The sequence below is a fragment of the Synchiropus splendidus genome, chromosome 4 (assembly GCF_027744825.2).
Source record: "Synchiropus splendidus isolate RoL2022-P1 chromosome 4, RoL_Sspl_1.0, whole genome shotgun sequence".
NCBI lineage: Eukaryota > Metazoa > Chordata > Actinopteri > Syngnathiformes > Callionymidae > Synchiropus > Synchiropus splendidus.
The window spans coordinates 33,264,425-33,280,057 of record NC_071337.1 but is presented as its reverse complement, the minus strand read 5'-3'; the positions used below and the strand labels follow the sequence as shown (position 1 = coordinate 33,280,057).

General features: G+C 44.2%; 1 protein-coding gene across 2 annotated transcripts; it reads right to left on the bottom strand.

Annotated features, from left to right (window-relative positions):
* Positions 1–1,150: 1,150 nt before the first annotated feature.
* Positions 1,151–14,814, bottom strand: LOC128757511 (lamin-A-like). Of its 2 annotated transcripts, XM_053862857.1 has the most exons (4): positions 14,389–14,814; positions 14,195–14,314; positions 1,948–2,288; positions 1,151–1,515 (listed from the first exon to the last, which is right to left on the bottom strand). In XM_053862857.1, exons 3-4 carry the CDS (start codon positions 2,253–2,255, stop codon positions 1,404–1,406), a joined length of 420 nt encoding a protein of 139 aa, XP_053718832.1. In that variant the 5' UTR covers positions 2,256–2,288; positions 14,195–14,314; positions 14,389–14,814; the 3' UTR covers positions 1,151–1,403. The 2 variants fall into 2 exon arrangements, with proteins under 2 accessions (XP_053718832.1, XP_053718831.1); XM_053862856.1 differs by lacking the exons at positions 1,151–1,515; positions 1,948–2,288 and having other exon boundaries at positions 9,851–14,314.
* Between the last annotated feature and the right edge of the window lie 819 nt (positions 14,815–15,633).

The window sequence follows — 15,633 nt, the reverse complement described above, 5'->3', positions numbered from 1 at the left end:
ACCTAAGCCTAGAATTCTGTCACTCATCAGGCCTGCTCATGTGTTTTGAGCGGCTCCCCTGCTGCAGCAGGGAAAAATGTCTCACATGGTTAGCAGAGGTGTTCACTGCCAAGACACACGGAACAGTGGAGAGTGTGTGTTTAAGGTGGAGCTCTCGTGGAGGTGTGTCGCTCTTTCCAAAATCCCTCAGGGCGGAATGTGACACAACTGTACTTGCTAACTGAAGAGAAACACAAACTCGACGGTGAAGAAAGGGATCCACCAGCGACACATTCCAGGAAGAAACATTAGGGAGTTCCACTACCTGGAGCCGTTTTAAAGGAGATAACTACTGTGTTTAACAGACACACGTTCAGGTGTTTTGACGGGGTGGCTACCTTATACTTTACTTTACTATATTTGCCATATTTGACGAGAAACCTGGGCTTATAACCACAGTTAGGATCAGTCCTCAATCCTCATCTGCCCTGCTTTACTCTCAAATAAACCTTTGATGGCACCAACTTGACAACTCTTCAGTCCTAAACTGAAGTCACAGAGAGCAGAGAAGTATGGTAAGGTAAGGTAACTTTATTGTCAAATATGCTACAGTACGAGACATATAGCATGGATGAAACATCTGTTCTCACAGACCTGGACACGACATACAATCACAGACGAACATAAAGATCACAGACACCACATAAAGATCACAGACAGCAGGATACATGCAACAAAATCGTCACATCAGTCCATCAACCACCGGGAGGAGCACCTAGCTCATGGCAGCATGGCAACATCCTCTGCCCCTGTGGATGGAGCCAAAAGTGCCTGGTGCAGACCCGGGGGCAGAGTAGGAAGGGAGTTCAGCATCATGACAGCCTGGTGGATGAAGCTGTCTCTCAGTCTGCTAGTTCGTGCCCGGTGACTCTGGAACCTTCCCCCTGATGGTAGCAGCGTGAAGAGGCGGTGCGACAGGTGGGTGGGGTCTCCTGCGATCCTCAGGGCTCTCCGAGTGAGGCGAGCCTTGTAGATTTCCAGGAGGGATGGAAGAGGGACCCCGATGATCTTCTCAGCAGTCTTCACCACGCGCGGCAGGGTCTTGCGGCAGGCGATGGTACAAGAGACGAACCACACTGTGATGCAGCTGGTCAGAACACTCTCAATCGTGCCTCTGTAGAAGGTGCACATGATGGGGGACGGAACTCCGGCTCTCTTCAGCTTCCGCAGGAAGTACAGGCGCTGCTGGGCTTTCTTGGCCAGTGCCGTGGTGTTGGTGTTCCAGGTCAGGTCCTGGGAAATGTGAACACCCAGGAACTTGGTGCTGGTGACCTGCTCCACTGCAGCACCAGCGATGAGAAGCGGGGGATGCAGGACAGGTCGTCTCCTGAAGTCCACCACCATCTCCTTGGTCTTCTCCACGTTCAGGCGAAGGTTGTTGTCATCGCACCACTGGACCAGGCGGTGCACCTCGCTCCGGTAGTTGGATTCGTCGTCGTTCCTGATGAGGCCCACCACGGTTGTGTCATCAGCAAACTTAATGAAGAGGTTTGAGTCAGACACAGGTGCACAATCATGCGTTAGCAGAGTGAATAAGAGAGGACCCGGAGGTATTCCTGCCAACTCGAAGAAAGATGAAACTAGAGATGAAACTAAAGATGAACTGGAAAGATGTCTTTATATTGATCAAGGGTAAAAAAAAATGACGAAATAATATGGAGTTTAAAACTAACACAAGTAAAGTGTGACGAAAGAAGCTGTACAGTATGTTTCCAAATAAACATGTTTGACAGTAAACTCACTTCCAAACAATCACATTCCTAGCAGCAATGAATGAGTGAAAGACAAATACCAGCTGAAGTCTGCTTCCATTTCTTAAGGTGCACATCAAAGAATAACATCCCTGAAAATGAGTGAACTGACCTGAGACACTTCTACGAACCACACAGCAGAACTAGCTCTTCCTACCTGGCCTTCAGCTCCTTGTGCTCCTCCCTCAGCTTGCTGAGATCCAGCTGCAGGCGGGCCCGCTCACTGCGGGCATTGGCCAGCTCAGTCTCGTAGGCGGACTTGATCCCGCTCAGGTCGCGGCTGACCAGAGACTCGGACTCTGTGATGCGCAGTCGTAGCCCGGGGTTCTCTGCCTCCCGGGAGCGCACCTTATCAATATCGATGGCCAGCCGGTCGTTGAGGTTGCCAAGGTTCTCCTTCTCCTGCTGTCTGGTGATGCAAGTAGGGGAAGTGGCACCGCGTTTTTTTTGGCCCGGCGTTTCCATTTTTTTCCACTTTTAGAGAGGGTGACTCACTGTCTGCGGGAAAAGAATGAAAAGGGGTCAGGGTTGGCACTGGACAGTATTGAAATCTTCACAACCGTATTGCTAACTAAACACCCGTACAAGCTAACCTGAGTCACAAGAACAATTTGTTTTTAGTCTCTGTCCTCCGGATGTTTTAACAGCTCAGCATGTTGTCCAGCAGGTCTCAGGTGGCTTTCTCCAAAAACTACAGCCTACATATACATGTACATTGTCTGGCCCATTATCACTCTGGAAAATACGAAATATTCTGCCGTGTCATCTCAGGTCGATGCTATGCTAACTACTCACTAGCTAATGTTCACCAACAGTATTGACTCAGTGATACTGCATCAATATCGTACAGTTCTGTTGTAGTGGATCAAGTACGTGTTTAAGTCGCTTAGCAACTGTCAACAATCACACGCTGAGCTATACTTGAATAACTGCACCTGAATATAAAGTCTATGATCAGCCACTCCTCTCGTAACAGCCAGGTTGTTGCTTGAATAGCTTCAGCTCACTGGCATCACGCTTGCCCGCGATCTACAAATACCCATCTCGCCAGCCTACATCAAAAAAAGTCTGCGCATCTATTTCTGCCGTTACGGTAGCGACTTCGTAAGCTCCAGTAAATTGTAGTTGTGTGTTAAGGAGATGATAAATATTATTAAATATTATATAAAGTATTATAAATAAATATTATTAAGAATACATATTACAAAAACCACAAGAGCTTAGTGAAATCTTTCACTGGATTCCTGTTCAGGGAGCTCTGCTCTACTATCCCTGTGAGTTTGGAGTGTTTTTGCTGTAGAATTGTAAAATAAATTGACTTTATGTACTGTAATAACATGTGTATTATAAAATTATATATATATATATATATATATATATATATATATATATATATATATATATATATATATATATATATATGTCAAATCTGTATGATTGATGGTCCCCCGGGAGTAATAAAACCCTCCCCTTCCGGAAGTAATAAACCCCACCCCTTTTTATATCAAATATATATATATATATATATATATATATATATATATATATATATATATATATATATATATATATATATATATATATATATATATATATATATATATATATATATATATATAGATATATAAAAACTGAAAGAGGTTAGTGAAAACTTCCACTGGATTCCTGTTCAGGGAGCTCTCCTATCCCTGTGAGTTTGGAGTGTTTTTACAGTAGAATTATGAAATAAATTGACTTTATGTACTGTAATAACATGTGTATTATAAAAAATATATATATTAGAAAAAAAAATAAAAGAGGATAGTGAAATCTTTCACTGGAATCCTGTTCAGGGAGCTCTGCTCTACTATCCCTGTGAGTCTGAAGAGTTTTTACTGTAGAATTGTAAAATAAATTGACTTTATGTATTGTAATAACATGTATATTATTTAAAAAATATGGAAAAAAAAACAACAAAGGTTAGTGAAATTTTTCATTGGATTCCTGTTCAAGGTGCTCTTGGCTACCATCCCTGTGAGTTTGGAGTGTTTTTCCTGTAGTATTATAAAATAAATTGACTTTATGTACTGACTGTAAGACTGTTGAATTTGTGATCAGCCTTTGTTGTTTATTTTATTTTATTTTATTTTATTGACAGCACTTTAATCCAAAGCACTTTCCTAGTTGGTGGGACCCCCACACTGACCATGGCAATAAATTTGATTCTGATTCTGAAAACAACCTTAATAAAGTTATTTTTCATTGGAAGTTGATCTATATTACTTTCTATTTTTCTTGTCTTTATTGTTAACAAGGATACAATGTTATGCAGAACTGTACTTATAATAATTTTATAGACAAATGACACCATTTACAGTGGCGGCGGAGAGTTGGGGGATCGCAAAACATTTTCTTCATTTACTTTAGTTATTTACTTTTCCCTACACATATCAGCTAAAAACCTAAATATTTCCAATTTAAGTCATTATATCTCTGGCAATATTGTGTTTACTTCTTTATACTTCATCACATTTTCGTACAACATGATAAAATAGCATTCATTGTGGCAGATTTTATGATTGTTCGTGCTCCTTTGCCTATATGACACAATCAGTTTAAGTTTTTTGCATCTATAGTTCTGACCGTATCCAGAATGAGGCTTTGTCATACATTTCAGTACGTCTCATTTTATATGTCTATAGAGAGATGAAGGAGACCACTATATGTCAAATCTGTATGATTGATGGTCCCCCGGGAGTAATAAAACCCTCAGCTTCCGGAAGTAATAAACCCCACCCCTTTTTATATCAAAAAGAAATTAAAATAATTACCCTCCCCATTTTTATATCAACAGGAAATTAAAATAATAACCCTCCCCCCTTGTTTTTGACAGGAAGGAAAATAATTAACGCTACCAGGGGGTGGAGGGTCGGACAGCTGTATAAACATCACCCCTGTGTGTGTGTGTGTGTGCGTGTGTGTGTATATATATGTACCCTTCAGACTGTTGCCGGGAACAAGGCCCCGTCGAGCACAACCAACAAGCAATGGCTGTCCCTACATCGATGCGCGGATCACCGGTGATCAGCGAGACGGCTGTGACTGTTATTGAGGACCCATGGATGGGTGCAGGGGCTCCCCGTAAATCCGTAATGTACCTACGGCGTACGCAGGCACCACCCGGGGAATCTTTGCAGGACGAGTGGTCTCTAGAGCCTTACGGACGTCGTGGAAGATGGGGGTACGTGTTTAAGTACGAAACAGCTGAATTGTGCATTTACCAGCTGGAGGATGACGAAACCTTGAGTGCCTGTACGGAGACGGCTGTGTTATCGTCTAACGACTGCGGCGTGCTGAGAGAGGTGAAGCCGGAAAATCTTACCAGGGTTGAAGAAGAAGAACAGCGTCAGAAGGCTGGAGCCGTGTCCAACAAACCTGATAGAACGGAGAGGAAGCCGGCCATCATGGCTATTTGGCTGGCTAAAATGTCAGGATCAGGACGTTGGTCCTTCAGGGCCCATAAAGTATCAACAGGAGTCACGGGTGAAGAAGAAGAAGATTTCGTCCTGGAATATTTTAATTCTGATTGTGGTGTATTTCGTACTCTGTTAACCATACCGATGGATGCTTGGAGTGAGAAAATCCAGGAGATTTCTCCAAAAATCGACGGTCTCTTCTACCTTAGCCGCTTATGGGATGATGCCATTGTGTTGAAAAAAGCACTGACCTTTTAGACCCACCCCACTTTGGACCGCCTACTTGTTAACGGTTGCTATAAAGAGGGCTTTTTCCAGAGCAACACCCTGCAGACGTGCCCGTCGGGACGAGAGACAACGATGAGGCCAGAAGGTGTTCCCAGACGTATTGGCACTATCTTCCTCGGAGCTGCTACAGGCGGTATCGGGTACGGAATGAACAACTCATCGTCGCTCCCTCTACTACCTGTGGCAGAACACGGGGTGGGTGACGGTCATAAGTACGACGGTTCTAACAACGACACGCCAGACAGAGAATGTCCTTCATCGGCCATCAAAGACGACGCAAATGACTCTGATGCAGCTGAAATGGAAGATGTGGATGGTGACGAGGAACCTGTAGGGAGAGCAACAACCTCCTACACCGAGAACGAAACTGTCTGCGTGCATCCGCCTGCTTCATCCTCAGCTTCTCAAGACCAAGAACCAGCAGCTAATGATGAAACGGATGGATGGATAAGCGGTTTCTTCCTGAAAGCTGTAAAGACAGTTGTATTTCATCTACTAAGTAAAACCATGCGCATGTACTGGAGGGAGATCTGCTACGGTTGCCAAGTAGACCATCCCAGCCAACTACAACACAGCTGTCTTGAAGAGATGGAGGATGATTTCTACAGCCTTAACTTCCATCCGTTGATGAAGAGACTCTGTAACAAGAACTTTCTGCCTGCTGTACAACACTACTTGACCGTGAATGACGTACAACCGGAGAAAATGAGAACCAAGGCTACGGCTGAGGCAGTCTTGCTTGAAATGAGGTCTCCGAAATCAACTGTCTGGAATGAATACATCAAACACGAGCCTGAGGATCTTTTAATTGAACGTCTGGAATCAGCAAGTAGAATCTGGAATAGAACGCCGGTCCTGGGTGATGTCACAAACACGAGATTCCCTCGTATGTGATTTACTTTTTTTCTTTACTCTCTTTGTATAACATTACACTCGAATCCTGACATAAGCTGTTTAATAAAAAACATTAAGAAGCATATTCTGATCTCAGCTCATTCATTTCTCGTTTAGCATGTCGGTGAAACACATCATTAAAAGAGTTTATTACAATCCTCTTCACACTGGGAGCTATGGAGGTGTGGATCGCCTTCGCCGAGGGGTGCAGGTTGAGACTGGAAAACCAGTCAGTTCTAAATCTATTAAAGATTTTTTTATCAAAACAAGATGCTTACACCCTGCATAAACCAGCCAGAGTAAACTTTCCGAGAAACAGAGTATTTGTTCACAGGCCACTTCAACAATTCCAGGCCGACCTATGCGACATGCAGGCACTGGCTAGATATAACGACGATCAAAATTACTTGTTGACCGTTATAGATGTATTTTCAAAGAAGGCCTATGTACGCGTTTTAAAAAGAAAGACTGCGATTGAGACAACGAAGGCGTTTGAATCAGTGCTGGAGGAGAGCGGGACGCCTGCAAAGCTACAGACGGACGACGGGAAAGAATTTTTTAACAAGAGTTTCCGGGCTTTGATGGAAAGGAAGGGTGTTAATCATTTTTCAACAGCGAGTGACGTTAAGGCCTCTGTGGTTGAGAGATTTAACCGCACTCTTAAAAATCGGATGTGGAGATATTTTACAGCTAAAAACACTCTGCGTTACATCGAGGTTTTACAGGATCTAGTAAAGAGTTATAATCACAGCTATCCAGTTGGGTAAAAGCTTCAGATATAAAAAATATATAAGACGATCCTCCTTTACACAGGGAATCATATCATCATGTGCAGCTCAAACAACGCAGGCTTCTATGCGACTTTACCATCAAGCGCCAGTGCAAAAGTTTTTAAAGACAACTCGATTGGTACTTTCCACGTTGATTTAGCACAACATGTCGATTTAAACGGAAAATGGGAGGTTGTTTTGACGGAGATTACATACCCTCACACGTGGCATAATATTCCGGAGGATGCGGCGTCATTTTACTGGAAACCGAACCCTAGAGGACCTGATTCCAGCGCAAACACGGCTCCCTCGAGAGGATCAGATACAGATGCTAACACGCCGCGACGGCATAAAGATGAATTTCATAGAGCCATGGCGAGACTTAGAGCTCCGGATCCTGACGCTGGCTCCTCAACTCAGAGGAAAAAAGACGAACCGCGAGGGGTTGATCGACATTTCAAAACCGCGGGGACAGATATTTCCAAACTGAAGTTCAAGGGTGGATATTACAACTCTATTAATCAGATTACCACTGAGTTGGCGCAAACCTTTAAAAAAACCAATAACGATATACGCTTCCTGTTTGACAGTGCACGGCAAAAAATTGATCTTCAAGGAGACGGTCAGAGCCTAGTGCTTTTTAACTCGCCTTTGGCTTACATGCTAGGTGTAGAGCCTGGTAATTGGATCAATTTTTGCGACTACAGAGCGCCCCATCCAGTTGATTTAAAAGCGGGGTTTTACCATCTCTACTGTTACAGCGGCGTAAGACCGCAGCTTGTAGGGGATGCATATGCACCGCTTTTAAGAACTGTGGAAATCAAGGGTAGTTACTCAGATATAATCACACAGCATTTTAACCCTGCTTACTATTTACCGGTTGCCAAGAACCATATTGAAAATATTCAGATCCAAATTAAATCAGATCTTAACAAACCAGTCAATTTTACCTTTGGAAAGGTGGTGGTGACTCTACACTTTAGACCTGTTACTTGAGAGGATATTATATAGCCCTTGCATCATCGTCTGGAAATTCATTCATCACCACAACACCAGAGAGATAACCAGCCTTTGCAGACCGAGGCATAAACAAGCACAATGGTTCACGCGGGCTTAAGAGACGACCCGCACAGATTTGTACAATATTATGAAAAACAGGTGGGTGGAGATCTACCTGGTTTCTACGGTGCCCCGGTTATGTACGGACGAGGCATCGGTTCCCTCTTCTCAAAAATGTTTCGGTTTGTATCACCTCTGTTGAAAAGAGGTATTGCCATAGCGAAACCCCATCTCAAATCAGCGGTGGGTAACATAGCCACGGATATGTTCACCCGTACCGTGAGAGGAATGAGCGATCAACAGAGACAGGAAGGGTCAGGAGGTACAGCCGTCTTATCACGAAGGACAAAGAGACGCCCTCCAGGTCGCCGTGTAACACAGAGCTCTAATAAACGCGCAAACAAAAAAAGAAAGAAGTCAGTTGACAGAAGCAAACGGGCCAAGAGGAAGTCCAGAGGGAGCTCTGATATATTTTAAAAAACCTTATATACAGTAACATGGCGCTCCTACATCAGAAATCTGCAGAATGCACATTGGCAGAACTGGATTTATTCACGCCGCCGATGACGCAGCTTTCCATCGAGGACAAAATTTACACTGAAATTGCTCCAGTAGCCGCTATCAGGGAAGGAGACCCGATTGAGTTTTTTATACCGGGAGATGGCGAAAAGTATCTAGACCTAAACGACACCCTTCTACACGTGCGTGCAAGAATTACTAACGCCGATGGCACCCCGCTGGCTAACGACGCCGCTGTCGGTCTCATCAATTATCCTCTAAACACAATCTTTGATCAGTGCGATGTGGTTCTGGGGGATCGGATGATTTCGCAGTCCAGTTCCACTCACCCGTACAGAGCTATGATTGAAACACTTCTCAACTTTTCAGGCGACACTCTTAAAACACAGTTTAGCGCCGGTCTTTTTTACCGAGACACACCTGGGTCAGTTGACTCGATCGTCACTGTAAACGGTCCTAACGCAGGCCTTAACAAAAGGGCCGAGTTCACGAGCAGATCCAGAGAATTACATCTTCTCGGTCCTCTCCACAGCGACATATTTTTCTGCGAGAGACTGTTATTAAACTCGGTCGATTTAAGAATTAAACTCACCAGGGCGAATGACGCCTTCTGTCTGACTGGACCCCGCGACTCCACCTTTCGTCTGAAAATCCTCGGCGTCTCTCTGTTTGTGAAGAAAGTCACTGTTTCGCCAGCTGTGAGAATAGGTTATGCAGCGGGTTTGTTAAAAGGAAATGCTCTCTACCCACTCTCACGAGTCAATGTAAAAACATACTCCATTCCAGAAAACTCAAGAATATGTACCCAGGAGATGTTCAGACTAATAGTACGACTATATTTACCGCGATGAAATAAGTTTTGCGTCAGCATTATAACACTCATATTTTTATGATGCCTGTACTGCGTAAAAATGCGAACAACCTCTGGGTTTTCAGAAGCTTCAAAAATAACGTCGTCAAGAATAATCAAATGTTTTCTATCAGAAGGATATACATCTTCATTTTCAAAAGATTCAGGTAAACCTTCAATGAATTTGATATTTTTATTCATCTTTTGCAATTCACTGTACATAGGTTGAAAAGAAGTATAAATCCATACAATATTTACATTGACATCATCCATAACATGTTCACAATTTTCAAGTATACATTTTACAAAATGGGTCTTTCCCGACCCCGACGGTCCCACCACTAGACATGAAAATGGTGTTTTCAAACGCGGATCGAAATTAATTCCTTCCATAGTGACCCCTCATCCACTCAAAACTCAGAACCCGAAAGGTTTGGTTGTGCCGTCCGAAAACAAGCGCCTCTTATCGTACACGACCCGGAGTTTTTTCGTAACTGATCTGTTTTTTAAAGTGATGTTCTTTTTATCCCTGACAATGTTGCGTTGCTGGGTCTCAAGCACCCCATCAGGTGAATTCTGCAAATAGCCCTCTACAAGATCTCTGACGGAGTCAAAGTTTATCCGCTGACAAGATTCTTTTGTTTGCGTGATACCTTTAACCTTCATCACAACCTTCTTCTGTCTTTTGGTCTTATAAGCATACGTCTGAGGACCCGCCGAAACAAAGTCCTCGATGCTATCCCCATCGAGTTCATCAGTCAGATCACCGAGATAGTTACCTAATTTTAAAGGTGTCTCGCCGTCTTTCACCACATATATCAAGCTGTCTGTGTCAACATGGAGAACACTCTCCTGCAATTTCTCCATGTAACTGTACAACTTCAGACGAGCATAAGCAGTGGTGAAAGCGCCGATAAAAACATTGCTGCTTTTACCAGGAGGGTAGAGACCCTTGTAACGCCACTGGATCACAACTTTTTTCTCATCCAACACGTTAAAGTAGCTGACCTCGTATTTCCCTGAAAACAAGAAACTGAAAAACTCGTTGGGGTCTGACACTACAGAAACCTGAGACATGTTCTCCCTCTAACAGAACTTGCCCCACAGGCTGTTAAGACAAGCCTTAGCCACCTGTCTCTTTGCTGGGTTGTGACAAACCTTATCAGCACAAAGCAAAATCCCCTGATGGGCTTGATAATCCCGAATGTATTTGTCGCGGCTTTCCTGATCAACGGCCTCGGCAGGGTAACCAGAAGCCTCCTGCTTGCCCTTCAGGAATGTACGGATGTAACCTGCGAAAATACAATCGCTAGATCTATCAAAATGCCATACTTCGATAATCTTGGCCACCTTGTATCCCTTGTCCAGAGCCTTGTTGAACTCAACCGAGACCCAGACCCCCATCAAAGCACGCTCGTCATCGCTATGCGTACAGTCACTGTCTTGAGCATTACGACTTGAACAGATACTGCATAACGTGAAGTGTAATTTACCCCCTGGTCCTCTATAGGGTAAAACAGGTACATATAAACCTGTAGGAGGATAGACAACCGCCTTGATCAGACCAAAGTACTGTCTGGGATCGCCAAAGTCCTTGTGGATTATGCGGGGGTGACCTAGGGGGTACGAACACGTGCTGTTGACGTAAGGATACAGAGAGGTGACATCGGCGTAAAAAACTTTTTCACCAGGCTTTGTCGTGTAACGCAACTTTAAAGCACTGGTTCTACCTCCGTAGAGGGCATTACGAGGGTTGAGAGGCTCAGGGGTGTCAAAATCTAAGAGAAAATCTCTGAGATCATCACACGATTGTTGAAGAGAACGCCATTCGTGTTCCCAGATGGTAATAAGACGCACCTCGTGATTAGACTTTAACGTCTGCTCTCTCTCCATTGTAGCAGAGTAGAATTCGCCATATGGTCTACCTCTTAATGGGCAGACGGCTTGAGGATCAGCACATGAAGGACAGCCGTGGAAGAAACAGCCGTAAAACTCCCAGACCTGCTTAACACCGTCAACTTCAGCATAACCGTCAACAAAACACTGGCCAAACGCCATCTCCCCATGGTTCAAGGCATGTTGTATGAAAATGCCCTGTCTGTGTGATTTCCATTAAAACCACTGGATGGAAGCATCTGAGAACCTCTTGTTACCGCTTGTTACATAATTGTTGGGACAGGGTATGGCTAATGTGTCTGGTTTTAAAAAGTTGGTCCTGAAAACAGCCATACACGCAGAGGCGATTGTTACGGATGAGAGCGCATCAACACCTGTTTCTTTAAAAAACTCCTCTCTAAATATCATGCATCCTCTGGCCAGAATGTCAACATCGTTTTTGCAATAGTGAATAGCTTCACTCCTGAAATTGAAAGAATTCCTACACACAGATTCATACCAGCTGTAAAAATCTCTCTGTTCAGGGTCTGACATGCCCTCAACGCCGTAGTCTGAGGGAGGAGGATAGGTCCCTATGTAATGCAGATGATCTTTTGAGCTAAACTTGTGTGGAAAAAAACCCTTGCATTGGTCGGTGAAACCGAGAGCTTTAGGCATGGAGCTGAGTCGCATGGTTAGGAATGAGAGAGAGTCGATGAATTTTAGCTTGTAGTGAGGATCCTCAAGACAAAGTATCTTACTACCAGTCATGATTATCCTCTTAGGTATTAACCCTTCATCAAGCATACCTCTCAAGACAATGACGCTGTCAAAACCCCTGGCGTTATGCGCAACAAAAACACAGCCTCTAAACCGGTTCTTTCTGAAATATAAAAGAAACGCTCTAACACAGTCGAGACCATAAAACACCCGTTCTTCACCTCTCTGCGTCTTTACACACACTAAAAAAGGGACATGTCTACCTTGGTCGTCTGTAAACGTTTCAAAATCATAAAAAAACAGATCAGGATGCTCAGTCTTCCTGGCGACGGTTTGAATGTAGCACTGATGGACCTCGTTAGTCGACAATAATTTTACACCGCAGATGTTACATTTAAGCACAACGCAGCAATGGGATATACCAGCACCTTCCGCATTTTTCACATTTTTTGTATCTCTGGCAGAGACTCGAGCCGTTAGCGCCGATCTCTTTGTGTCTCGCAACGCAGGAAGGTGTTCTACAAACCCTGCGACAGTCGTCACAAGTTACAGGGTCTGGGACCTATGTAGGGCAAACAGGATCGTGACAAACGCTACAGTGACCTTTGCATATGTGTTTTGATTTATCTTCATACCCCTTATGACAGCTGACACAAAAGTAACGTGTTCCTAAAAAACCTTTTGGGTTCTTCACCCCATAATAGTGTCCCTGAAGTAGAAACAAGTATAAGGGCTCCGAACCATCAGCAAAACCGGTGGCATAATACGCTAATGGCTGGTTTGCTGTCGTTTTATGAAACACAACAATTTCACGCCTCACTATCCGTTCAAACAGTGGTATATCTGTGAACGTGATAGGTGTTTGAGAATCTAAACCAGCTTTGTTTTGTAATTTCCTCCCCAACTCAACACAATCTTGATACGCACGGTTAGGATTAAGGAGACAAGAAAGGCTGATTGCGAAGCAAAGCTGCTCGGTTCCGTCACCACCAACTACATAGAGATGTCGTCTTTTTTTACCAATAATTTCGGCATCCAGCGTCTTCTCGAGCTTGCGTTTAGCGCCTCCTCGAGGGTTATGTACAATTTGGACCGTTAATTCAATTCTCTTACCCATAGCGATGACTCTGTCAGATTGCACTGTGTTGCTAAGGAGGTCCTCAAAAGCAGGGAAGATATTCCCGCCGTCGCCTTCAACCACAACATTAACGTGTTCTTGAACATCTTCACCTACCACTTCAAGCTGAACCACATCCTCTCGATCTGCCAGTCTCTGTGCTTCATCAGCCAACTCCCTGACCTGTTGCATCAAACCTCTGTAGAAAGTAGCTAAATCAGGAGTGTCCGGTACAACAGGTCGTTTTAGCACCCTTCTTATCCTATCGGTGTTAAAAGGCTCTATGACTTCGGATTCAATACCGGTACCTCCAAGACAACATCCTTCCTGAACCGAATCACCGCCATCATCAACATTGTCATCGCTACAGTTAGAGTCAGACACATCTACCAGAGGGTCAAGAGCAGGTGTCCCTGAATCAGTCGTCTGCAGATTATCAACAAACCTTTCTAACCAATCCTCGTTGTCTAAAGAGGTATCGGCTCTACCCTAGCGGGATGATGCAGGAACCATATTTAAAATTCGGTTACCCTCTCTCTCACCGAAAAAAATTGACTCCATGTTTTCGTTTATACACGGATCATAGACCTGCACTACATCCTCCTCAGACATGTCGTCAAACAAGTCAGACAGAAACATACGTGTTGACGAGGCACTCTGGTCAATGAGGTGTGGTGTAGTGTGCTGGTTATAAAATAATAATTTAAAAAATTTAATAAACAAAACAACAGTCTCAAAACACAAACCCCGTGGTGTAACAACAATCTCAAAACACAATCACCCGCGGTGCAACAGCAACCTCAAACCCCAATCACCCAGCACTGCTTTTAAATAATGAGGCTCCAAATGGACCTTACTGTGGTTGAACTTCAGTCAGATCAGTCCACGACGTCTGTTACCACCAGGTCCTTGACGTTTTAGGAGCCTCAGAACTTCTGACACCAGAGCTTTATTTGTGACGTCCTTAACGATGAGTTCTGTAACAACGGTAATAATATATAAGACATATGCACCCCAGCTGATTACTCATTGAAATAGTTGTTAATCTTACCTTCACGTAGATTTCTCACCAAACGACGGTATCTACGTGCTTGACGTGCTTGCCGGGCTAGACGACGACACTGTATTTCACTCTGATGAAGACGTCGTTCAAGCGTACATACTCTGCATTCGAGCTGTTGTTTTACAGCCGTTGCATCATAGAACGCTAATAGGGTCGGCGACGCTGGAGAGCGGGGTCTGTCTTGGGTAGCTGCGACAGAGCGCTCGGGGGCTGGGGGTAGAGGCGGGGTTTGGTCAGGGGGTGATGCGGGGCAAGTCGACGTTGGTATCCGGGGCGATGTCCGCGGCTTGTCTGTGGTTGCTGGCGGTGCTGATGGTGTCGGCGACGGTGGCTGTGGAGGTGCGGATAGCCCAGATGCCGACGTCAAGTCTTCAGCAGGGAACGGTCCGGATAGTAGATCCAGAGGTACTGAGGAAACCGACGTTGATGTCTCCCACAAAGGCCAAGAACCAGAGGGGAGAGCTGAAACAGAATACCGACAACAACACAAATGTAAATACAATCTAGAAGCAAGACCTCGGATAGCAGTTAATATGATATTAATATAAACAGAGTGTAAATGTAGGGATCTACTGAGGATCAACATTTAAAGCATAAAAACAAATAGTAAATCACTAGTGTATACTGTCATTAAACCACTTTACAATAAGTAAAATCACGACCACTAGTGGCCGCCGTCGTTAAAGCACATAACAGTTAGTAAAATCACGACCTCTAGTGGACGCCGTCGTTAAACCACATTACAATTAGTAAAATCACGACCTCTAGTGGCCGCCGTCGTTAAAGCACATAACAGTAAAATCACGACCTCTAGTGGCCGCCCTCGTTAAGCCACATTACAGTTAGTAAAATCACGACCTCTAGTGGCCGCCGTCGTTAAAGCACATTACAGTTAGTAAAATCACGACCTCTAGTGGCCGCCGTCGTTAAAGCACATTACAGTTAGTAAAATCACGACCTCTAGCGGCCGCCGTCGTTAAAAGCACATTACAATTAGTAAAATCACGACCTCTAGCGGCCGCCGTCGTTAAACCACATTACAGTTAGTAAAATCACGACCTCTAGTGGACGCCGTCGTTAAACCACATTACAGTTAGTAAAATCACGACCTCTAGGGGCCGCCGTCGTTAAAGCACATTACAGTTAGTAAAATCACGACCTCTCGTGGCCGCTGTCGTTAAAAGCACATTACAATTAGTACAATCACGACCTCTAATGGCCGCCGTTGTTAAA